At 40.0% G+C, this 26,280-nt stretch overlaps 1 protein-coding gene across 2 annotated transcripts in view; it reads left to right on the top strand.

Moving 5' to 3' along the window:
* The window catches only part of RAB3C (RAB3C, member RAS oncogene family), a 95,474-nt gene that overhangs the window by 46,628 nt on the left and 22,566 nt on the right, over window positions 1-26,280 (top strand). For both annotated transcript variants that reach the window (XM_087958398.1, XM_087958396.1), the window contains exon 3: window positions 2,266-2,384. In XM_087958398.1, the coding sequence (XP_087814524.1) occupies window positions 2,266-2,384 (119 nt within the window). The remainder of the gene's footprint in view (window positions 1-2,265; window positions 2,385-26,280) is intronic.

The following is a 26,280-nucleotide window of genomic DNA, read 5'->3' as shown; positions in this document are numbered from 1 at the left end:
AGTAAAGTTCACTGAGCAGGGAAATTGATGGGAAAATGTTAGCCTAGTAAATGAAGTCATATTTAATTGTATTAATGTTCACACTAGTTCTTCACATGGTTCTAATAAATTATGAATATATCAGTTGTCATTAAGGCATTTTTCACAAATGAAATTTAAGTACTTGGTTAATTTTTTTCAGAAATTTCCCTGTATACATCAATTGTAATGAATGTGTAATTCGTGACAATGGACTCTGCAATATACTGGACATTTTCTTCTTATGATTACATTTATTTAATGTAGCAACAGTTCATGAATATGAATGCAATAATTGGTACAGAGTTTACAATATGCATCAGGGAAAAATTAATGTAAAGCCTATTTAACAGATTCATGTAAGCAATGCTACATTTTGGAGAAGTCTTTGTTTTATAACTACGGTAGATAAAAGTGCAGTTAGACAAAACTGCCTGAAGATGAACAAAAGTCATTTGTTTATTCTGCACTATCCAGATGTTTGGGTGACAACTCCCTCCTCCTCCAATAACATAGCCATGGGTGCAAAGCATAGTTTCTCATAAAGTACTTTATAATAAAATTTAACTGGACTCTTTATGTAGAAAGAAATTCTAGAAAGAGTGAACTGTAGCTAAGATACCTTCTATACAGGATCTAAAGTTTCTACATTGGAATCAGGTCAATCAGTGATTTGTCTCACATCTGAGAACCTTCAACCAACCAATGATCCCTCTCACCAACTAGTGTGACAGCATAAAACAGCATCCAGCTATGGCCACTCATCGTGCTCCTTGGGGCTTTATAGAGTCATTGCAGTCATCACCCATTATGAGCCACAGTGGTGCACTGGTTAGAGTGCAGTACTGCAGGCTACTTCTGCTGACTGAAATTTGCCAGTTCAAATCTCACCAGGCTCAAGATTGACTCATCCTTCCATCCTTCCGAGGTGGGTAAAATGAGGACCCAGATTGTTGGGGGCAATAGGCTGTAAAGCACTGCAAAGCAGTATATAAGTCTAAGTGCTATTGCTATTGCTATCCTTCTGAACATAAATTAAAAGAAATGTGACTGGTGAGAAAGTAACAGGATGCTCCGAAGCTGGGAGATGGGCATTTCACCCAGTGGGAACAATGTTCCATACCCAAATTCAGTGGAGCACAAGATTTTGGAAAAAACAAAAACATAAGGGAATTAAGAACAGGTAGTCCTCAGCTTATAACAGTTCACTTAGTGACCATTCAAAGTTACAACAGCACTGGAAAAAAATGACCATTTCACACTTACGACCAGTGCAGTATCTCTGTGGTCACATGATCAAAATTCAGATGCTGTCTCATATTTGTGATGGTTGCCGTGTCCCAGGGTCATGTGATCACCTTTTGCGACCTTGCAACAAGCAGTCCATGGGGGACAAGCAACAAGCAGTCAATGGGAAAGCCAGATTAACTTAACAACCATATTACTAATTTAACAACTGTTAAGTGATTCCCTTAACATCTGTGGCAAGAAAAGTCATAAAATGGAGTAAAAGGTCACTTAACAAATATCTCACTTAGCAATAGAAATTTTGAGGTCAATCGTGATCATAAGCTGCAGACTACCTGTATGAACCTGGAGCAGAACAAATGCCATATGTACAGAAATCGTAAGAAAGGTATACTGAATGTTATTCTTCCCATATGATTTTCCATTTACTCTTGACCATCACCTGCCAGACGTACCAGAAGAATAAAAGCAACTTTAATGAAGGAGAAAACTAGTCTCAAGGGAAAGATATTACATACATTCTCCGCCTGATATTTCTGTTACAAAATCTGCCCTCCAGGGAACTTTGCAATGGAGAAGCAAATGTCTTTGCCATGGCTCTAATATAATTTATAATTTGTCCCAAAATGCAATCAACATGAAATGCACTGACAGATAAGGAGGGCTGAAAGCTTATTTTCTAACATCATTTGAGCATCTTTGGGCTTATCATTTCATGTTGAGATGCACCATTTATTCATTGGATGAAAATAAATCACAGTTGAAGCAATGGAAATTAACAATCATTTCAAGATCCATGATCTGAAGTAACTTAGTTCCAGCTTTTGCCTGGATCTACATATAACCCGATCAAACAGTGGAAAAGAGGTTTTGGTCCCCTGAAATGTTAATTTTTTTTTGAAAACAATATTTAGAAATGCCAAAGGTATGGGGTTGATGTAAGTGCTGAGTTTCACTGCTTTTTATTAGACATTAACTATTGATATTTCATGGTTTTAGGACACAGCAGGTCAAGAGAGATATAGGACAATTACTACAGCCTACTATCGGGGTGCTATGGGCTTCATTTTAATGTATGACATCACCAATGAAGAATCTTTCAATGCTGTACAAGACTGGTAAGTAAAATATATTTTGGAATACATTGGATATAAAGGAGAGTTGACCTGACAACCACATTTTGACTGTTGTTGTTATAAGAATAGCAGCAACTTGGTTTGGCTAAAGGTGCCTTTCTTATTACTATGAATCCAATTTTGAGAATGATTTATTCTGGATTAAGCTGTGCCTCATGCCAACTGCAAAACAGAGGTGGTATTCAGCAGATTCTGACCAGCTCTGGAGAACCGGTAGCGGAAATTTTGAGTAGTTCGGAGAGCCAGCAAATATCACTTCTGACTGACCCCACCCCCATCTATTCTCTGTCTCCTGAGTCCCAGCTGATTGGCTGGGTCTTCTTTTGTTGCCCTGCACATCAGAACGGAGCTGGAAAGCAGATTACTGGGGTGGGGAGGGAATGGGGATTTTACAGTAACCTTCCCCCAGGAGTCGGGAGGGAATGGAAATGTTACAGTATCCTTCCCCTGGAGTGGGGTGGAAATGGAGATTTTGCAGTATCCTTCCCCTGTCATGCCCACCAAGCCACACCCACCATCCACCAAACCACGCCCACACAACTGGTAGTAAAAAAATTTGAATCCCACCACTGCTGCAAAACCTTAAAAGTTTCTATCCCTCATTCAAATGTCTTCATAGCAATGTAATCTGCTGGATTGGACCTTTGACTCACCTAGTCCAGTGGTGCGTTCTCACAATGGCCAACTAACAACACGTGAATGCCCACTTGGTTTTCCAGCAAATTATCTTCAGAGGTAGTCTCAGTGCCATCACGGCTAATAGACCTTGATCCTCATGACTTTCATGAATTGGTGCCACCCCTTTTTTTTAAGCCAGGGAAGCTGGTAGCCAGCACCATATCTTGTAGTAGCAAGTTGAAAAGTTTAATTTAATTGCATTTAACATTGAAAAAAATCCTTTTGTTCTGATTCTCCCATGATTTTGTTTCACTGGGTTCTAGTTCTTTGGGAAGAGGGAAATAACTTTTCCTTGTCCACTTTGTTTGTTCATTTGTATCTCTCCTTTATTATTTTTACAAATAATTCAAGGTGGCGAACAGATCCGATACATCTTCCCCCTCCTCCTATTTTTGCTACGGCAACATCCCTGCGAAGTGAGTTGGGGTAGGAGAGAGTGCGTGGCCTAATGTCATCCAGCTGGCTTTCATGGCTAAGACAGGACTTGAACCTACAGTCTCTGGCTTTCTAGCCAAATGCCTTAACCACTAGACCAAACTACACCATACACAATTTTATATGCCTTCATCATGCCCCATCTAATTCACCTCCTTTCTAGATTAGCAGTTTTGAAAAATCCCATAACTATTGCTTTAATACTGTAATTTCTTCTATTTTCTTTTTTTGGTGTTCTGATTTGCTGCAGTGCATTTATATTTGTCTGGATAACATTGGTATAAGATCTCATGGATCTCACAAACTAACAGAGTTGGAAGGGACCTTGGGGTTCATCTAAGAGGCATAAGAGCATTATTCAGAAGAGTACCAACACACAGCAACCCAGAACATCAACAAAAGGAAAGAGGCCGTAACACATCTTCCAATAAATGGATACCATGGATTCCTGACAAGTTCTTAAGTTAGTCCCTGTAGGATTTTTGGCAAAAATTTTCAGAGGAGTTTTGCCTTTGCCTTTTTTCTGCTAGGTTATTATGTGATTTTCAACTTACAGCAGACATCTTCCAAGACCAGAGATCCCACCTTCTCTTTATTTCCAGGTTAAATCTCTCCTTGTTCAGTTTCCATCCATTATTCCTTGTCAGGCCTTCGGGTGCTTTAGAAAATAGTTTGACTCCTTCCTCTTTGTGGCAGCCCCTCAGATATTGGAAGACTGCTATCATGTCTCCCCTGGTCCTTCTCTTTACTAGACAAGCCAGGCCCAGTTCCTGCAACCGTTCTTTGTATGTTTTAGTCACCAGTCCTCTAATCATCCTGATTGCTCTTCTCTGTACTTTTTCTAGAGTCTCAACATAACACCTTCGGCTTAGCACTGTAGGATATTGTCTAGTTCAGGTGTTGTAAATCCAGCTTTATTTGTCAACCTGCCAATGGTGACATTGTGGCTACCATCATTTAGAAGAGATGTTACAAAGGCAAGGTTTAAAATAGGAACTTTCTAACCCAGTTCCTTCTTGTCATTCTACCTGCCAAACTATCTTTCATATTTCAAACTTAGTTTGCATATGACAATATTTAAAACTTGTCCTTTGATTTAATAGATACCCTTTCTCTTATTTTCTTAAAAGCATGTGTACCCCCGAAGACATTTTCCTATCAGCTTTGTAACTATCATTCACAGAACATTCTGTTCCATTAATATTTTAAGATTTACATTTTTGCTTCCCATTGATTATTTATAGAATTGAATCCAATGCTTCACCAGTACAGAGCAACAAGGTAGGCTATCCTGGTGTACATCGTGATTGTAGAAAACTTGGAAAAAACTATCATAGCACTTTGAAGATGCCCTTAGTTTTTCTTCTGAGATATCTTATTCATAGAGCATGGATTCATTCTTTTTAAAGAAAACCGTGGCTGTCATCTAATCCAATCTAGTCCTACCTAAAGGTCGGTCCAGAAAATCTAGAAGCTCTGGAGCATTTCCAGTAGAGGTCTGCCTGGTCTCTGCCTGCAAACCTTTTGAAACCAGGAGCTAACAGTTATACAGAATACAGATTAACAGAGTTAGAAGGGAGATTGGAGGTCTTCTAGTGCAATCTATTACCCAAGCAAGAGGCTCTCTACCATTCTGGACAAATGGCTATCCAATCTCTTCTTAAAAACCGCCAGTGTTTCCAGTGTGCAAACACCCACAACTTCTTCTTTTTTAATATATTTTATTGTTTACAGATAAATATATTGAATACAGTGTAATTGGGCATGGCATTCCAATTGCCCTAAAACATACGTAAAAACAAAATAATGTATATGCAAATTTATGTATACAAATTTTTGTACAAAATTTTCTGACCATCAAATAAGATATCAACTCCTCTATCATTCTAGTATTTACATTCCTTTATCAATAATACAAACAGTGTCTCTTTCCAAGTCCCCCTCACATGATTCTTTCATCCAGTCTCTTCCTGAAAGCTTCCAGTGATGAAGCTCCCACAACTTCTAAAAGCAAGCCATTCCACTGATTAATTGTTCTCACTGCCAGGAAATTTCTCCTTAGTTCTATGTTGGATCTCTTTTTGACAAATTACCATCCATTATATCTTGTCAAGTGTTTTGGAGAATAGAATGTCAGCCTCTTTTTTGTGATGCCCTTTTAAGTATTAGAAGACTACGATCATGTCACCCCTAGTCCTTCTCTTCATTAGACTAGATATAGTCAATTCCTGCAACCATTCATCATATGTTTTAGCCTCCATGCCCTTAATCATTTTTATTGCTCTTTTCTGCACTTTTTCTAGAGTCTCAACATTATTTTTCTATCATGATAACCAGAACTAGAATCAGTATTCCAAATGTGGTCTCATCAAGGCAGAATAGAATAGAATAGAATAGAACAGAATAGAATAGAATAGAATAGAATAGAATAGAATAGAATAGAATAGAATTGAATTCTTCATTGGCCAAGTGTGATTGGACACACAAGGAATTTGTCTTGGTGCAAATACTCTCAGTATACATAAAAGAAAAGATGCATTTGTCAAGAGTCAAGAATCATAAGGTACAATACTTAATGATAGTCATAGGGTACAATAAGCAATCAAATCATACTAGGAAACAGTCAATATAAATCGTAAGGATACAAGCGACAAAGTTACAGTCATAAAGTCACAAGTGGGAGGGGATGGGCAATAAGGAGTGATAAGAAGATTAACAGTAATAGTGGTGCAGACTTTGTAATAGTTGAACAGTGTTGAGTGAATTATTTGTTTAGCAGAGTGGTGGCTTTCAGGGAAAAACTGTTCTTGTGTCTAGTTGTTCTGGTGTGCAGTGCTCTATAGCGTCATTTTGAGGGAAGGAGTTGAAACAGTTTATGTCCAGGATGTGAGGGGTCTGTGAATATTTTCTCAGCCCTCTTTTTGACTTGTGCAGTATACAGGTCCTCAACAGAAGGCAGGTTGGTAGTAATTATTTTTTCTGCAGTCCTAATTATCCTCTGAAGTCTGTGTCTGTCCTGTTGGGTTGCAGAGGCAAACCAGACAGTTATAGAGGTGCAGATGATAATTACTGCGTGGAACTGTATCACTCCTTGGGCAGTTTGAGCTTTCTGAGTTGGTGCAGAAAGAACATTCTTTGTTGTGCTTTTTTGATGACTTTTTGATGTTAGGCGTCCATTTTAGGTCTTGTAATATGATAGAACCTAGAAATTTGAAGTTCTCTACTGTTGATACTGTGTTGTCTAGTATTATAAGAGGTGGTAGTATGGGAGGGTTTCTTCTAAAGTCTACTGCCATTTCTACGGTTTTGAGTGTGTTCTGTTCCAGATTGTTCCAGTTACACCATGAGGAAAGTTGTATAACCTCCTGTCTGTATGCGGATTCGTCATTGTCTCAAATGAGACCAATCACTGTTGTGTCATCAGCAAACTTCAATATTTTAACAGATAGATCATTTGAGATGCAGTATATAGAGTATATAGCGATATTAATACTTCCCACAATTGTGATATTATTCCTCTCTTGTTGCCCCCTAGGACTGAATTATATGTTAATGATTCAAAAGAAGATACTTGTCCTGAAGCATTTTCTCCAAGAATTGCCAATCCACTTGTTCCATCCCATTCTCATCTTTAAAAAATGTAGGATTTTTTTTCTTAAACATAAAAAAGATATGTAGTACTAAAGTGTGCAACATTTTCATTTTGTAAGCAAGAAAATGTTTCAGAGCAAACGGGATGGTCATTACCAGTTGTAATCAATTTTTAATACAAGTTCAGTCTTTCGATCCAAATATTTTAGCATAGTTGCTATATTTTTTTCACACATGCAGGGATGAAAATGTGTGAGAGGCATAATGTCTACTAAAGTAAGTTACATTTCTTTTTCTTTTCTCCCATCTTTCATTTCTTTTCATTTCTTCTGCTCAATACCTCTCACTCCTTTTCTGTACTTTGCCTGAGTTGTTTATCCTGAGAGCAAAGAATGATCATGAATGTGTGTGAAATATAAAGTAAAACAAAGCAAAACAAAAAGTCAAAGCAAGGTAGCATCTTGGTTTCAAAGTCAAGCAATGTGTGCCTTTAAAATCAGTTTGTGCCATTCTATCCCCAAACTATGGTTTGACTAACAGTAGTAAAAAAAAAAGTTAGACTGTATGATATAAGCTAAGATTGTCTCTAAGTTCTTCATTCTGCATCCAAATTATAGCTAAGCTTCATTCTTACTGTTCTATTACTTTCTACTTAGTTTCTCATTTTCTTTACTACCTGACAAGGGACCTATTTTATTGCAATTAAAACACCATTTGTGGCATATTCTATCTTGGTTTGTAACCGTTAGCTCAATTAGAGCAATGTGATTTTTCACCCCTTCCTCTTTTAGTAGATATGCAAAAATGCTGGGAACAAAAAAAAAAAAACCACCACATTTTTTTAGCATTGTCTCAAGTACATTTTAAGCTTCAAACTTCCATGCTGCTGAGTTCTATATACAACGACTGCAAGCACCATATAATTGGAACTGCTGGATTTGATTTATTTCCACTAATTACTTTAACCAAATTCAAACATGAAATAAATGAATGCCAAGAGCCATTTCATGCTGCTCTCATGTACATTATTGAATTAGTTCTGGCGTAGATGACATGGCAGCTGTTAACTCTTTACATGGTGCTCTATCCTGTGTTGTTCTATTGTCCTGAGAAAATTGATGCTGTTGCTTATTAACTTGGTGACTCGGCACATCCGACCTGCCTTTTCAAAAAGTTGCATCGGAGATGGTCACAAGCAGGCAGGGAAGATGCCTGAAAAATCTCCCTATATGGTTTCTAGCTTGTGAGAAAGCAATTCCTATACTCACGTAGCATTCTGTTTTTCTGGATACCCATACAGACATTTTGCAAAGAAAAATTAGAAATATTGTATTGTTTCTAAGGGTGAATCCTGAAAAAATAAGAATACTGTAGATGCACACGATCAGCTTTTCAACTGTCTGTAAACTATGTCAGGCTTTATATAAAACAATTGTAACATAATTTTTGAATGAAAGAACTCAGGAGTGTCTAGATTGTTTTTGGAAGGTTGAGAGTGAGATCAGTAGGAAAAAGAGTTTAGCAAGCCAAAACCTGGTCATTTTAAAAGAACTTACACTGGTATTTAGCATGCAATATAAGCATTATAATATTCAGAGGAACATAGGATTGTTGCCAAGATTGATTCTGTTTTAACTCTGGAAGTTCTCATTTACTTGCTTTGGTTTCTAACCTTCTAGTCATTTTTCCCAGACCCATAATTTATTTTTTTAAAAAACTTTGAGTATCATGATATGGTAATTGTATTTTTCCCCCAATTAGACATTTACCAACCATATTATCGTATCATGGACTGATTATATGTTTTATTCCACAGCTAAAGAATACCTGTGAAGCTGTGAACATGTTGTATACTTCTATTGTGTTTATCAAGCTGCTGTGCATCACAGCATAAAAGCTTGATTTCTATGCTTGGTTCAGTAAATGAAAAGCTTTGTATCTGCACTGACTGATAGGCACAAAACATAGCAGTTCTGCTTGCAATTCTAAATCACACACTAAAAATGCCCAATGAATGGAGGTCTTCTTTTATTGTCTGTATATTTTAAAATGCAACTAGTGATGCTCATCAAACAGACATTCTTATTTCAGGGAGTGGCTGTGTGTTCAGTCAGCACTCAGAACACATATGTGATCCCTTATGCAAATTTGGAAAGAATGATGCTTTTCAATTACATATGTTATTCAGCTTTGTTCGGGTATTTTCCCACGTCATTATAGTTGTGCTTTTAAAGTTGTAGCAACGTTTCAGCAGAATCTCATCTGCCATCATCAGGCTTCTGTATTGTGTTCGTCTGTGAGTCAGACCTTTACAGTTGTTTCAGTTTTAAATTTGGGGCTAGCCTACTGCTGTGCCAGAATGGTTTTTTCTTCATCCTGATTGGTTGGGAGTCTTGGTCTGTGTTTATTGGTCTTGGAGTTTGCTGTGTTCTGCTTGATTGGTGTTTCTAATATCTTCTGTCTGTTTTGTGGCCTTTTTGTGTGTGTGTCTTGATTGGCTGGCAACATTGTGTTCCTTTATTGGAGGCTTTTAGTGCAGCTTGGCTCCGAGTGAATGGATGGCTATCATTTGTTAGGAAGCTAGGTTTCATCTGGGTGCCTGGTTGGGTGTGTTTGAGCTGGAGGTATCAGGGGGGATCTGTTTGTGCCCAGGTGTTTGCCTGGCTAGTGGTGTGGAGATTTTTTTTGTTTGTGAGTGCAGGCTTCCAAATAATTGACAGTCTGATGGAATCATCTCTTCTATTCATGCTTTCAGGTCTTTTTTCAATCTCTATGGCTTCTCTGATAATTCTGTGGCTGGGGTTTTCTATAGTGGCTAGGGTTTTTTCAGAGAACCAGCAAATACCACCTCTGACTGGAGATTTTACAGTATCCTTCCCCTGCCACACCCACCAAGCCACACCCAAAGAACCGGTGATTAAAAAATTTGAATCCCACCACTGGAGTGTATGTAAAGATGATATTTTTTAAAAAAAAATACTAATTGATGAGTAAAATCTGCAGAAAAGAAGACATGGAACATGTACAATCCACATTCATGTGATTGCAATTTGGGCACTTGGCAACTGGTTCACCTTTACAACTGGTTGCACTATACTCCAGACACATGATCATGGCTTGCAACCTTTTTTGCCAACTTCCAGAAAGGAATTCCCATTAGTGAAGCTGCATTCACTTAACCCTGTGATTTGTTTAATGACCATCATAAGAATTGTTGTAAATTTGGGTGTCTTGACCTATGACCAAATAACTTAAAATGGAAATTCCAGCCTCCATTGCTTTGTAAATCAAGGACTACCTGGCAAGTATTCTTTCCAACAGTGGTCCTAGGTACTCTTTGTATCTGTTGTCTAACTCTCAGCCTCAGCGACAATAAGATGTGTGGATTTCAGTCCCCAGGATTCATGAAAAGAAATATTACTTCATCAAGTTCAATTGTTGTAATCATAAGAAGGTGGGTGCATATAAAAAGAAACTCAACATAATCACTGCTCATTAATCAAAGTAACTTAATGACTAGCACATATGTGTGTGGAGAACCTTTACCTTAATGTAGTGTGCAAAATAAAGAACAAGCAAAGAACAAGCATGCGATGCATGTTCAATGATTTCACAGTGAAGTACATCCTCAGGACTGTCTTTCAAAACCAAAATATTTAAAATGGTTCCTTGGTCACCATGGAGATCCTTACTGTAGAACTGCAATCAATCTAAATATAAATCACAAGCTGAAGTATTCAAGTTGCATAGAATTTTTGGAATATTTTTCATCATGTCTTCTTCTTACTATGCAATTTTCTATTATAAAATAAAGTAGACCTCCAGAATATACAATTAGTTCACAATTAGTTTACAATGAAATGATCAATTTGTTATACATTAGTTCACAATTAAATGGTCAATTAAAAATTATGTATGGGTTCACATATGGAGAAAAAAGTACTTTCCTTCCACAAGAAAGTATCTTGCTGTAGCCAGCACATTTCAGAATGTAAAGGTTGTATTATTTCACTGTACATTGCATCACTGTACATAGTCCTTAATGGGTCTAAGTGTAGTCCTTAATGGGTTTAAGTCTACACGGAGGGAAGTAAGCAGTGGGGTGCCACAAGGTTCCGTCTTAGGCCCAGTACTCTTCAATATCTTCATTAATGACTTAGATGAGGGAATAGAAGGGGAACTTACCAAATTTGCAGATGATACTAAGCTGGCAGGAATAGCTAACACCCAAAAAGATAGGCTCAAGATCCAGGTGGATCTTGACAGACTAGAACACTGGGCCATATCTAATAAAATGAAATTCAATATTGAGAAAAGTAAAGTCCTACACTTAGGCAAGAAAAACCAAAAGTACACATATAGACTGGGTGAAACCAGGCTCAATAGCAGTAACTGTGAGGGGGATCTTGGAGTCTTAGTGGACAACCAGCTAAATATGAGCCAGCAGTGTGCAGCAGCCGCCAAAAAAGCTAATGCAATCCTAAGTTGTATTAACAGAGGGATACAGTCAAGATCAAGGGAAGTACTAATACCACTCTATAAAGCCTTAGTAAGACCACACCTAGAGTACTGCATCCAGTTTTGGTCACCACATTATAAAAAAGATGTTGAGACTCTAGAAATAGTACAGAGAAGAGCAACCAGGATGATTAGGGGACTGGAGGCTAAAACATACAACGAACAGTTGCAGGAACTGGGCTTGGCTAGTCTAGTAAAGAAAAGGACCAGGGGAGACATGATAGTGGTCTTCCAATACTTGAGGGGCTGCCACAGGGAGGAAGGGGTCAAGCTATTTTCTAAAGCTCCTGTAGGCCAGACAAGGAATAATAGATGGAAACTGAACAAGGAGAGATTTAACCTGGAAACAAGGAGAAACTTTCTGACAGTGAGAACACTCAACCAATGGAACAGCTTGCCCTCGGGAAGTTGTGGAAGTGCCATCAATTGAGACTTTCAAGAAGAGATTGGACTGCCATTTGTCAGAAATGGTGTAGGGTCTCCCGCTTGGGCGGGGGGTTGGACTAGATGACCTACAAGATCCCTTCCAACTCTGATTATCTGTATATCTGTATTTATCTGTATCTGATACTTGATACTGGATGTATCAAGTTTGCAGTTGTAGAATATCCAATCACCAGGCTGCTTTCAATATGGTATTTTCTGAACTGTATTTTAAAATAAATGCAGGAAGAGTGTAGATGTGCCTTTTTAAAATCTGAATTAAGAAAGAAAAGGAGGCATTACATTCTAGAAAAAAATGGTACAGTTCTTATTTATATCTCTACAATCTTTATCATCTCTTGTTTGAAAACTCATGGCTGCTTTGTAATTTATAAGCAACACCATCCTGCAGAGTATAAAAACTGAGAATACGTAAGGCATACAGATGTGCAACAATATACAGTATACATGCCATATTTAACACTTTTTCTTCCTCATGAGCAGATAGAACATATTTTCATACTTTGGAGGATAGAGTTAACCTGAATGCCAAAATCTATTCTAGCTGATCAAATTAATTCCCAAAGTAAACATTTCAGATTTATCCTATAGTGAAAAACTGCCTGCTAAAGATCCAGAGTAAATATCTCCTAAAATAAAGCTTGACTTTTGTTTTAACTCTTCCTTTTCAGTTAGTATATATTTTTTCAGTTCAGATAAAGAAGCAATTTATTATTTACACCATGTACCAATGCATCATGAACCAATTCTCATTTCTGGCTAAAGTGTGTTCTGGTTCAGCCCCTGTTTCTAAAGTACATTAATGGCAATAAGGTACCCCAAATTCATGCTAGTTGCCAATTGCCCAAATTTTGAACTCATGAACTTGGGGATACTGTAATGGTCATTAAGTGTGAGGAACAGTTGTGAGTCACTTTTTCAGTACTGTTGTAAAGTTCAAACATCCACTAAACTAGGGGTCCCTAATGCCTGGGCCACAGCCATTATGAGGCCGGGGCCCATTCAGAACCAGGCTGTGCAAAGCGTCGGGTGAATGCATGCAGCTCCATTTGCGTGAGTGGTGGGCACTCTGAGCATGCATGAATTGTGTGAGCAGCAGGTGTGCAAATGGAGCTTCATGCACATGCATGAGTGCCCGTCGCTCGTGTAAATAGAGCTGCACATGCAAGCATGTGCACCTGCCACTCACAAAGAATCATTACTCTGCCCCCTCGCCAATCTGCAATGCTGGAAAGGTTGGGGACCACTACATCAAACAAATGAATATAAGTTGAGAATATTGTGATATTCTCAGTTATGGTATAGGGAACATAATGGTAAACTGATAGTCTTCTAGATAATTTAGAACTGAGCATTTTTCCATCCTGTTGGAAGAAATATCCATCTGGTTCCGTTCCAATCTGGAAAGGCACTGGAGACAAAATGGAGGCTGGAGGCTGATTGGAAAGAGGGTCCATTTATTGATGAAGCAGAAGCACATGGAGTTGAGAGTGAGGGGTTTTTCTACCTTCTCTTGGGGTTTGCGCTTGAACTTCCTGTTCCTGTGCAAGAACATGTATTATATTGGCTGTTGTCAAAATCCTAAGGGGCCATGAGGGGTCATGTTTGTGTGAGCCAAGTTTGGTTGAAATGTGATGGATGATGCAATGTCCTTAGGAGATTGTGCAATGTAGTGAGCTCTGCTGCTAGATAATCCTATTATGTCCTGGAGGGTCATGTCTTAATCCCATCACCCTGAAGGTCTTTTGTCTTGTAAATAGGCTGGCCCAGTCCTGCTGGGGCTATTGAGAAAGACTTGGAGACTGCTTTCTATCTTTAAAAACATGTTTCTCCTTCAGGGAAATATAATATTCTGCCTTTTTAAATATTCCTCAAAATATTTCATTCTTCTGAGGGGGTGGGATGACTTCCCACAATTCCAATAAAGTCATCTCTAGGGAAAGTTTTACAGTCTGATTAGTAAAGACTATGTTGTTTCATTGCTAGGTCAAACATGATTCCATTTTAAAATACTTTAGCAGCCTCTGGGATTTTTTTCATATGAAACTGTCATGGTGCAGTAACTATGATTACAAGCTACGAAAGAGTGCTTTATTGTACATTTCTGGTTATAAAGACTGTCCTGAAGCTCAAGTTAAAAAAAAATGTAGATTTCCAATTTTCGGCAGTCAGAATGTTTTACTGAATGAGGTCACATAAACTTTGCAAACTTTGCCTGTATCATAAGCAAAGATATCAGTGCATGAATGTATGTTAAATATAAATATCTGATTAAAAGGAAGCTATGAAAGTTACTCTAAAAGTTCCATTTCTAGATCCAAGATTAATATCAAATATATGAAAAATGGCATGAGTACATGTTCCACTTGGCCATTTACATGCATTCATTGTGACTTACTGGGTCTTCATATCTAAGACATGCACGCACACATAGACAGTACACACCGTTTTGGACACCTTTTCCCCCCCACTTAGTGATGTGAGGTATTTTCAGCCTATGAGGGAAAGGATTAGGGTTACACTAACAGGCAGTTTTTCTCAGCAAACTCTAGTTTCCAAGATTCAGTTTGCGAATCAATCAATATTATAAGCACTGACAACCTTGAGTGGGCATTTCATAATAAATCATTTCCAGACAGTTTCAGATTCCCCCTTCACTTACTTATTTAAATAAGATTGAATTGAGCATGTGATAATAATCAAAAATGATTTCAGAAAATGTTCTCTAATTAACAGTTGAAAAAAAATGGTATGATTTCTTAGAAGGGGACTTGGAGGATTTTATAATTTGCAGCAATGTCTAGCACATTTTTAATAAGCATTTCCAGGTTTGCAGCAGGGATAATCTGAGGAAAAAATGCCTTTACTGAAAATATATGAATTCCCACCTATTGTCTGTATCAAATTGAACTTGCAGGTTTCTGAAGGACCACAGAAGTCTCGCAGAGCAATTTTTGTTTTTATTTAGAGATAGCACTTAACAATTAGACTTATATGTACTGTCCACCGTGCTTTACAGCACTCTCTGAGCAGTTTACAATATCTGTATATTGTTCCCAACAATCCCAGTGTTCTGACTCAAACCTTGTTCCAAGAAAATAAACACGAAACAGAGGTAACAGAAAAACCTTTTAATTATTCTTTATTAATTCTGTTCCTTCACTGTTAAAAGGCTGTTTCAAATTAATTATTTCTGATAAGAACGAGCCTTGTCAAGGTGGTGCAAGGCTGCCAAGAACACTAGATAAAGTTACTAAGAAATATTTCAAACACAAAGAATCTCCAAATACCAACCAAGATATTCTGAACGTCCACAAGGCTTGAGTACGAAAACTTCTTTGCTTCCTGCAAAGAACTCCGGTTTCTCGGCTGGCTTTTATCTCTTGAGGGAGGGGCCATTACCTTGTAGCCTTATGCTGCTGCAGCTGCTCCTTCCTTCGAGCAGCCCTATGCGCACTGGGCACAGGCTCCTCAGGAACCTCTTCATCACTGTTGCCAGCCTCCACAATCTCTGAAGGCAGCATTCCACTCCCTGATGGTCCTGGCCCCATCCCTGCATCACACACAGGCCCCTCATCTGAGTCCTCGCTTTCCAAGACCTCAGCCATCCACACCTCCTGCCGGCGAACTACAACATCGGGCCCTCATTTCACCGACCTCAGAAGGATGGAAGGCTGAGTCAACCTTGAGCCACTCAGGATTGAACTCCAGGCTAACTCCAGAGTTAGCTGGCAGTATTACATTTTAACCACTGTGCCACCAGGGTTCTTCTTCTTTTATTTAGAGATGAGAATGAAACAAGAAACAGGTATAAACATCACAATTAATGGTTCATATTCAAGTTGCTTCTCTTCAAAATCTAGTGCCTATTTCTAGTTTTGCTCCTTTCGCAGAGGGACACTTGCGATGAACACTTTTCAAATAGAGTAAATTGATGAACGATTAATAACTGTCATGCCTGAAAGAAAAATTAATAAGTGTACAGTGAAAAAAGACAGTGTGATTCCCACAAAAGAAAGAAACATAAAAATGGTGGCATTGGTTATATAGATGAATGAAATTAAATACTTCAGTGTTCAGATTTTTTAAAATTACAGTCTGGTTCTATAGAGCATAAATTGGTCTAATAAGGGCAACATCAGCTAATGTCCATAGTGTACATTGCGTTAGATCCATCAGAATAAAGCCTGGCTTTTATGACATTAGTATTTATAGAATATTTAAGGAACAACAACCAACAATCACAGCTCTTTCACAATTTATCCAAATAGAACAATAATTATATATGATAGCAATCAGTAAAGCACAACTTCATTCTGCTGACTTCAATAGATCCTGAACATGTTGCAATACATTACTAAGAATCTAGAGCAATACCTTTGATTGATAATACTAAAATGTAAGTACAATAAGTAATTGAAAACAATGCAGTCCCTGGATTATAATATCAGACTCCAGATCTATGGCATCCCCAAATCAAAAGTGAAGGACTGTCTTAGTAAGAACTATCTGTTGTTCTCCTGAAGAATGAGAACAGATAGTAGATATTCTTTTATGTAGAATTCCAGGTGCCTGGTATCATCACCAAGGTGTTTCTAGCCTTAGTAACAGCAGCTATCTCAATAATTTCTTTGGTTCTTTGTAAATCAGGAAGAGTATTGAATGATTTACTACACAAGATTATGGCCCTGACTGTAAAGAATAGGTGACGACTCTGTTAACTTAAGTGCCAAGATCAGGAGGAGTCTAGCAGCATCTTTTCTGACTAACAATTTTTATTAAAAGGGATTAGTTTCCCTGAGGTGAATCTTATGCCTTTTAATAAAATGTATTGGTCAGAAAAGGAACTACTAGAGTTCTCCTGATTTTTTTGCTTTTTACACAACACTCCAAAATAAAATACTAGCAGGATAGAAATCTATGTCCCTCCAGATGTTGAAAACCACTTCAGTGAAATTTCCCAGAATCCCTCAAAAATATGGCTGATGATGAGGCAGGAAATAGCACTTAGCAGTAGCACTAAAACTTATATACCACTTCACAGTGCTATGCAGCCCTCTCTAAGAAGTATGCAAAGTCTGCACATTGCCCTGAACAATCTGGCTCCTCATTTTACTGATCTCAGAAGGATGGAAAGCTGAGTCAACTTTGAGCCACTGAGAATCAAACTGCTGTCAGTCAGCAGAATTAGCCTGCAATACTGCATTCTAATCACTGTGCCACCACAATGGTTTAACAATGTACAAAAGTCACAGATTGTCTAGCCTTATTATGGAAATTAAAATGTTGAGAAGGAAGACTACTGGGTGCTCATTACACCCTTTTCTTCAGTGAATCTCAATTCTGATTATATCTCTGTACAATCAAACCTGAACCTGTAATTACATATGAAGTATATTCATTTTAGAGGTTAATTTATATGATTTTTTTTTCTATGTAGAACTCAGAAAATTATTTTATAATTTTCTCAAAACAAATGCATTTCTATTTAGTATAGTGTTGCAAGGAAACAGCATGATTACAAAGAAATATCAGATTCTGATTTGCTAATGCCTTTGGGCTCATGATATTTTATTGGGTTACCATTCATTTATCCCTGGTTTTCTTTTTCTTTTAAAAAGTTTACACCTTTGCCTTTAAATACATGTCTCAGATTAAGTACTTTATAATTGATTATAGTGCTATACAGGTAGTCCTTGACTTACGGTTCGTTTAGTGACTGTTCAAACCAGGGGTGGGATTCAAATTTTTTAACAACTGGTTCTGTGGGCATGGCCTAGTTGGTGGGCATGGCTTGGTGGTCATGTGACTGGGTGGATGTGGCTTGGTGGTCATGCTGTTGTCTGGGCATGGCCAACTCAATATCACTCACATTGAGACACACATCTCCTTGCCTGGCCTCTTATGACTGTGGGGATGCTGCAACAGTCGTAAATGTGAAAAATTGTCAGTCACTTTTTTCAGTGCCATTGTAACTTTGAATGGTCACTCCACACAAACAAGGTACCAGCAAAGGAGTGGAAAAAAAACTCCAGAGAAGTTCCTGAGACAGGAAGTCTAGTCCTGCCAAGAATGTAATAAGGGTTAACGGAGAGGCAGTTTCTGTAAGCAACACCAGAATGTTTCCTTCCTGCCTTCCTTACAGGATTAGGCCAATAACTTCTTCTAACAACCAGTTCCCCAACTGCTTAGAATATTAACAGTCGGTTCTTGCAAATAGGTGCAAACTGGTAGAATCCCACCCCTGGTTCAAACTTACAATGGCATTTTTCACAGTTATGACCTTTGCAGCATTCCCGTGATCATGTGATCAAAATTATGATGTTTGGCAACTGGTTTGTTTTTATGACAGTTGCTGTGTCCCAGGATCATGTAATCCCCTTTTGTGATCTTCTAACAAGCAAAATCAATGGGGAAACCAAATTCACTTAACAACCGGGTTACTAACTTATCAGCTACAGTGATTCACCTAACAACTGTGGCAAGAAAGTCACAAAATGGCTCAAAACTGACTTAACAAATATCTTACTTAACAACAGAACATTTTGGGTTGAATTATGGTCGTAATTTCAGGACTACCTATAATGTATGAGCTGGTCCTGGCTGCTAACAGAGAATGGTGTGATGGGGGGAACCTTATGCAAATGTTTTTGCACCTGATATCTGGTGCAAAATATGGGATTGGAGAAGTATTAGGACTGTGGAGTGACCCAAGTTCAAAAGTGAGCTGGGGAAAGATTATTTATAGCCATATAATGGTACACTTCGTGCCTGTTGACAACTCCCTTAAAATGCTGTATCTTTTTTTGTTGCGATATGCATTCTTTTGATCTGATACGCCCCTTTTCCTTTCAAATCCAGATCATTGCACAGACCTAGCAACCCTGATTTTATATTTCATAGATAAACTGTGATTTAGCGTGCTGTTTCTAAAATTGGAAACATGGAATGAGAATCCTAATTTTGTAGCATGATGTCTGTAACTTCAGGCTAATATAGTATATCAATAACCTTTTGGACTCAGTTGGAGATATTGCTATATACCAATGCCTGGCCAATAATAGCAATAGCACTTAGACGTATATACTGCTTTATAGTGCTGTACAGCCCTCTCAAAGTGGTTTACAGAGTCAGCATATTGCCCCCAACAATTTGGGTCCTCATGTGATGATCAAAGACCAGTCATTGTGCAGGGTGCCAAGATGTCTGATTGCATGGGCAGTGTTTATTACATTTATAGGGTTTTTACAAGAAGACAAAGGCAACATAGATACAGCATCTGGATTGGAGAATAGATCTCACATGGGTCAAAGCTCTCGTCCATATTGGTACAACCTCCCAACCAATCCTTAAGACTAGTGGTGATATTAGTAAATGAGATCACCTATATGTCTGGAAAGTTAGGGACTTTCCACCTTTACCAAAATATAGGAAATGAGATCATGCCAATAGCCAAGAGGCCCACATAGGGTTTTTTAGATGGTAGTTTGCTGCTTAACATCTAATACCATCTGTAGGATCTCAGTAGGTAACACATCCTCATTTTACCCACCTCGGAAGGATGGAAGGCTGAGTCAACCTTGAGCCTGGTGGGATTTGAACTGCCAAACTGTAGGCAGCTGGCAGCAGAAGTAGCTTGCAGTACTGCACTCTAACCACTGTGCCACAGAGGCTCCTTAATGTAACTCAGTGGTGATTTCCCATTAAATATTATCTATGAGGATATTTTGAGGATAATAATTCTACATAGAGAGCAAGTTTGTGATGGCTAACGAGAATCCCAAGTCCTCAGGCTGTAGTTTTGATTAAATAGCAGGATGGTATTTTGGGGGTGGTGGTAATTGATATTTATTTATTGCATTAATATGCCCCAAACAACTCTAAATATATAGATACTGCTATGGTCTACATAGAAATTAGATAGTCCAGGGCTTTACCATAAAAAAGATAAAGACTCAGATGTCTTGTCTTTCAGTTGAGCATCCAGAACATTTTCATTTTTAGATCATTGGAAGACAATTTCAGAGTTTGGGCTTCAAGCTTGCTCCTCACATAATCTTTCTTTTCATGTTCCCATTCTTTTCCTGAATCACCTCATTGCCTCTCTTGCCTAGAAAATTTGCCTTCTATACCCAAAGAGAAAGTCTTTTGAGTAGAAAGCATGGACATAATCTGTGAGCAATTTGTTTATATTTTGATCTCCTTCTTATATTCAGGAGGGCGGATTTCATATCTGAGCACAGTTACAGTATTCAAGGAAGAAAACCAGATCATCAGGAAAGCTTTTGCCAATTTTCTGAATCTGAAAGCAGCCTTTCCCTAAATCTATATCTGTGTAGTTTGGAGGGGAGCGCAGCTCTGGGATTTTTCATTTAGTCTAATCCATCATCACTGTGAATACCTGTCAGGTCAGAATTGCTTTGGGATGAAACATTTTTGGCTGTTTATGGACAATTTCTTTTTCAAGATCTATTTTTTTTTTATCACTGATACTATTTGCCTCCCGCATTTGGTACAAAACAAGATGTGAAGCCGTCATATTTCCCCCCCTGCATATTTTTTATATGGAAGTTGAGTAATTAGATAACTCCCAAGGGAAGGGCACAAAATAATAATGAAGAGTTTGGGGTAAATGTCTTCCTTTCCATAATATGCCATCTTAAATCCTTGTAACAACCTGGGGAAAGGGAGGAGGGAGAGAGGCCAACATTCTGCATCATATTGTCGTCTGATGAAGGATTCCAAGCTTGTTTCCAAGGTAACCAATCTCATCATTTAGCTGACTCTGCCTTGATGTCACCTGTTTCCGATGAATTTGATTGTTTCCATTCCCTGATTCTTGGAATTATTTTCTCCTTTCCTTTATTTAAAATATATATTAACACATTTCTCTAGATTTACCTTTGCTACTTAAAAATAAAAGGAAATGGAAAGCAAGTTAATATTTAAACTATTCAGTATCCACTAGCTTGTGACGGTAACTAACACTTAAACAAATTGCTTTTCTAGGAAAGGTGGATTAATCTTGGCAGTGTTCAAGGCTCTCTACTTTCTGGCTCCTAATAGTTTCTTTTGTTGTGCATTTAAATGGCTGCTGGAGAAAACAACTCAATTTTAAAGAGAATAATAAGATATTATCAATAAAGGATGAATGACTATTGCAAGATGACAAAGACCAGTCACACAATCTTATTGCTATTGTTAATTTGCTGGGGCTCTGCTGATAAATAATGGCAAGATATTGCTGTTCCAACTTTTTTTAAAAAAATATTTTATATCAAATATAGGCAATCCAAGTTCTCCAGGGACATATGGAATAAACTCATTTTTAAAGCTCTACACTCCTAACCAAACAAAATTGCTGAAAGTCAGCAACATAGTTTCTCATTTATTTGAGATGGCAAAAAAAATATAGAGAAGCTTTTACAACAACTACAAAAGGCATTTTGCTCCTACCAAAACATGAGTTTAAAAAAAAATGAATAGTCAATTTGTCCTCATCTATGCCCATTGCACCTTGGCATCAGCAGTCTGCCCAATGGGGCTCTTATCCCTACTCTCAAGGCCAAAGACAGATAAGGATATAAAACCAAATCTGTAAATTACAGTATGGTCTTTTAAAGTGAAAGATGAGTTCCACTGTTTCCATTTTGAACAGAGCCTTGCGAGACAGCTTCTATATGAAGTTCCTTCAGCTACAAGCAGGAGGTGCTGAGTCCTAGGGCTTTGTAGTGATAGGGATACAAATAGAGTTATAAGGTTGGGAGCAGTGGTGGTATTCTATTGATTCGGCCCAGTTTGGCCTGGTTTGGCCGAACCGGTAGTTCTGAGGATCATCTGTGAGCGAACCGGTTCACTCTGACGATCAGCTGCTGGGCCCGCCTACCTGCCCTGGCTCTATTCTGACCTTTAATTTTGGGTTTTCAAGCTCATCTGCTTAGCAAACCCTCTGTGTTCACGTGCTCACCGAACCAGTGGTTAGAGTGGTTGAATCACACCCCTGGTTGGGAGGGACCTTGGTGGTCTTCTAGTCCAACTCCCTGCACAAGGCAGGAGTCCCTATGCCATTCTGGACAAATTTTAAAATGCATCAGTGATGGAGCACACATGACTCCGGGAGGCTAGGGGTTCCACTGACTAATTGTTCTCACTGTCAAAGAAATTTTTCCTTAGTTTCAAGTTGGGTCTCCCTCTGACAAGCTTCCACCCGTTGCTTCTTGTCCTACCCTCTGGTGCTTTGGAGAATAAATCAACCCCCTTTTCTCTGTGATGGTCCTTCAAGTATTGGAAGATGGCTATCATTATCTCTACTAAGTCTTCTCTTTGTTAGGCTAAATGTTATGTTTGAAGAATAAGGAGACCAGACATCTGACCAGTGACTTCAACTCTTTAATAATAACAGGAATAGGAATAGAACAGAGCAAACTCTATGGGCAGCAGTAACCCTTTTATAGGGTTGGCTGCTACCCTATTAACCAATAACCTTTGTGATAAGTTCAAATAATAACCAATAAGGAGTGGCCTCATCCTGACCAATCCCGTTCGTTGTTTGAGGACCAATCAGGTGTGCAGGCCTTCAAACCCTACTTTGCATTTTATGCTAGTTACTTTATTGATTCATAACACCCTCCCCTTGGGCTCCGTTTGAGGGGAGCTGTAACAAAATCTCAAGGTAGACAGGCCGTTTGGTCTGTCTAGATGATTCCGTGGCTCCACCGGGTTTTGCCCAAAGTCCGGTTCCGGTGGAGCGTTTGGATAGTCTCTATTTTGTTCCGTTTCGCTGCACGGTGCTTCCGTGCTGCTTTCGTTGAGGTTGTTTCTACTAACTAATGGTTCTTCGGGTTTTGCAGTTCGGATTCCCCAAGTTCAAGTCCCCTGGAGAAATCAACTCCCTCCCGTTTCATTTGCCGGTCCTTCCTGGGCCGAAGGTATCCGTTGGCCTGCAATCCGTCATATCGAAGTCAATTTCCTCGATATTTCCTCCCCCTCAGTTTGGGAACCCGGGATCCATGGCCGCTGGGTGGTAATCTCGAACGGAGTTGGTCTATGTGGCGTTTCCACACCCTCCCATCTTCTGTTAGTAGGCGGTAAGATCTGGGCCCTGTGAGGTGGGTGACGGTTGCGGGTATCCTCAAAGGGTCGCCGGAAAAGTTTTTTGCAAAGATTAAATCGCCTACCTTAAATTCCCGGCATTTGCTGCTGGAGCCGAAGGCTTTTCGGGTGCGTATGCGGGTGGAGCCGGTCAAGGTGCGATCGTAGTTTCCGCCCATGAGAAGTTCGGCGGGCGTTTTGTTGGTGACGCTGTGGGCGTAATATGCTGCAACAATAAAATTCGATTGATTTTTTCATCGATGTCGCCAATTCCATTTTGTGGAGGTTTTTTTACAAACTGTACCATGCGTTCTGCACGTCCGTTTGCCGCAGGTGCGCAGGCGAGGTCAGTGCATGGCGGATGCCCCGATCAGCAAGATACTGTTCAAAGTGTAATGCAGTGAACTGTGGGCCGTTGTCCGAGACCAAAGTGTCCGGGAACCCATGTGTGGCAAATAGTCTATTTAATCTGCTGATAACTGAGTCCGTTGTAGTTGTATTCATCCGATGGATCTCGAGCCAATTTGAGTAGGCGTCGACTGTAATAAGGAAGGTGTGTCCCCTTGTAGGCCCCGCAAAGTCAATGTGAATACGGGACCATGGTCCCCTTGGGGTTTCCCATTCGGTTGGGCTTGCTTTAGGTGTGGCATTACTGACGTCTTGGCAACGTTGACAAGTAGTGACCCAGGCCTCGATTTTCTTGTCGATTCCCGGCCACCAGGCATAGCTTCGTGCGAGTGCTTTCATCCGCACTATGCCCGGATGTCCGTCGTGTAATACCACTAACACAGTTCGTTGCAGTTTGTTCGAATTATAACTCTATCTCCCCACAAGATGCAGCCCTTTTGGGAAAATAGTTCAGTTTGGCGGGCTTTAAAGGGCGCCCATTCTGGTGATAGTTGTTCTGTTGGCCACCCACGCTCAACCCAGCGTATGATGTGTTGCAGGACCGGATCTCGTTTTGTTTCGAGGACAATGTCCCTCGCAGTCAATGGCGGCGCGTGCAGGGCCTCAATTTGTAGCATTGTAATGGTCAGTGCTGGATCTTCAACCGATTCTGGGAGTGGTGCTCTGCTGAATGCATCAGCGTGGAGAATTGCTTTTCCTGGGCGGTGTTGCAAGGTGTAGTTGTACGCCGCCAAGAATTCAGACCAACGAGTCATTCTGGGGGACAATATATACAGGGTTGGTTTATTTCCAATAATCCCCAATAGTGGTTTATGATCAGTAATTATTGTAAATGCACGCCCATACACATATTCATGGAATCTTTTAACTGCAGCCACAATAGCTAAAGCTTCTTTATCCAGCTGACTATAATTCCTTTCAGCCTTAGCTAGAGTTCGTGAGAAAAATGCGACGGGAGCTTCTGCTCCGTTTGGCAATACGTGGGCCAGGATTGCTCCAACGCCAAATGGCGAGGCGTCGCAAGTAATAGTCAATGGTAGAGTTTCGTTGTACTGCATAAGTACAGAATCAGAAGTTAGCAGTTTTTAACTTGCTGGAAGGCGTTTTGTTCCCGTTGCCCCCAAACCCACGTTGCTTTTTTGTCTAAAAGTCTATGCAGTGGTTCAGCAACCGTTGCTTTATTTGGTAGAAATACGTTATAGAAATTGATAAGTCCAAGGAACGCCTGAAGATCTGCCTTGTTCCTTGGAGTGGGGGCCCTCTTAATTGCCTTCAATTTGTCCTCAGTGGGATGGATCCTTGGCTGTCCAGGAGGTATCCCAGAAACTCTACCCTTTCCGTGCATAAGTGGCATTTATTTCTTTTGACTTTGAGGCCGGCGTCTTGGAACCTTTGTAAGACCATTCGGAGTCGCTTTTCTAGAATGTCTCTGTTAGGGGCGATGAGTACATCGTCGAAATGCACGGTACGACCCCTCTTATTCCTTGCAACAGTCTCTCCATTAAGCTCTGAAAGATCCCGGAGCGACGCTCACCCCGAACTGGAGTCGGTTGCATTTAAACGCACCCCTATGGGTGACGATAGTTTGCGCTTCGGCGGTGGCAGGGTCTACAGGCAATTGCTGATATGCTCTGCGCTAGATCTAATTTAGCGAAAATTTTTCCGCCCCCAAAGAATGGAGCAGGTGCTGCACTACTGGCACTGGATATGCACTTTGCTGAAGTGCGTGGTTAAGGGTGGCCCGGTAGTCTCCGCAAATTCTCAGTGACCCATCAGGCTTGATAGGCGTAACTATTGGAGTTTCCACACCGGGCGTGGTCGGTGGGTTCCAGCACGCCCTGGGCTATTAGTTTATCGAGTTGTTCGTCGATTTTAGGTTTCAGGGCGAACGGAACCCGACGCGTCTTAAGGCGGATGGGTGCTACCTCAGGGTTCAAATTAAATGATATCGGGGTCCCCTGTACTTGCCTAGTCCGCTCGCGAAGACGTCTCGGAATTCTTGCACGAGGGCCTCCTCCCAATCGTTGCTCGGCCCGGTGAACTCCGGCTACGGTGATCCCGAGCGGCCCGAACCATTGTAGGCCTAAAAGGCTAGGCGGTCACGGTCAACAACAGTCAGTGGCAGTGCGACGGTGCGGTCCTTGAAAGAGACCTGGAATTGGCGGGACCCGACGACGGGAATTCGATTACCCTGGTAATCTTTGAGTATAACCCTTGAGGGTTGAGGTCTTGGCGGCGAATTGTTGGAATAAGCTGCTGGAGCGTCTTCCAAGATACCATCGAGAGGATGATCCTGAGTCTACCTCCATCACACAAGGTTTGTTTTCGATCGCGACCTTCACCCGGATTTTTCCGGCATCTAAGGATGTAGCGTGGCCTATGGTGATTGTTTGGTGGGTTTCTTCCGTCTGGTTTCTTCACGCCTGGGGTTAGTGGTGGACGGGTTGTTTCTGTAGGAGTGGTTTCCCCATTGGTGGTTCAGTTTGTCTCGGTGTGTACCGAGGAATCCTGAAGACTGGCATTCGGCCTGTCGGGGTTTGGAGTTGGAGGCTTGTTTGCTTCTGCAAACCTTTGCGATGTGACCTCTTTTCCCGCAAACGCGGCAGAGTGCGTCGAGGAATTTGCAGCTGGATCGTGGGTGACTCGCTCCACATCCTGCGCAAGGTCGATTTGAGCGTTGTGTGAACTGGTCTCGTTCAGTTCGAGTCGGTTG

This window comes from Notechis scutatus, chromosome 2 (genome assembly GCF_049901735.1).
Source record: "Notechis scutatus isolate UNSWTSFEM ecotype Mainland chromosome 2, rNotScu1.2, whole genome shotgun sequence".
NCBI classification, from domain to species: Eukaryota; Metazoa; Chordata; class Lepidosauria; order Squamata; family Elapidae; genus Notechis; species Notechis scutatus.
This window is presented reverse-complemented; position numbering and strand designations above follow the sequence as displayed.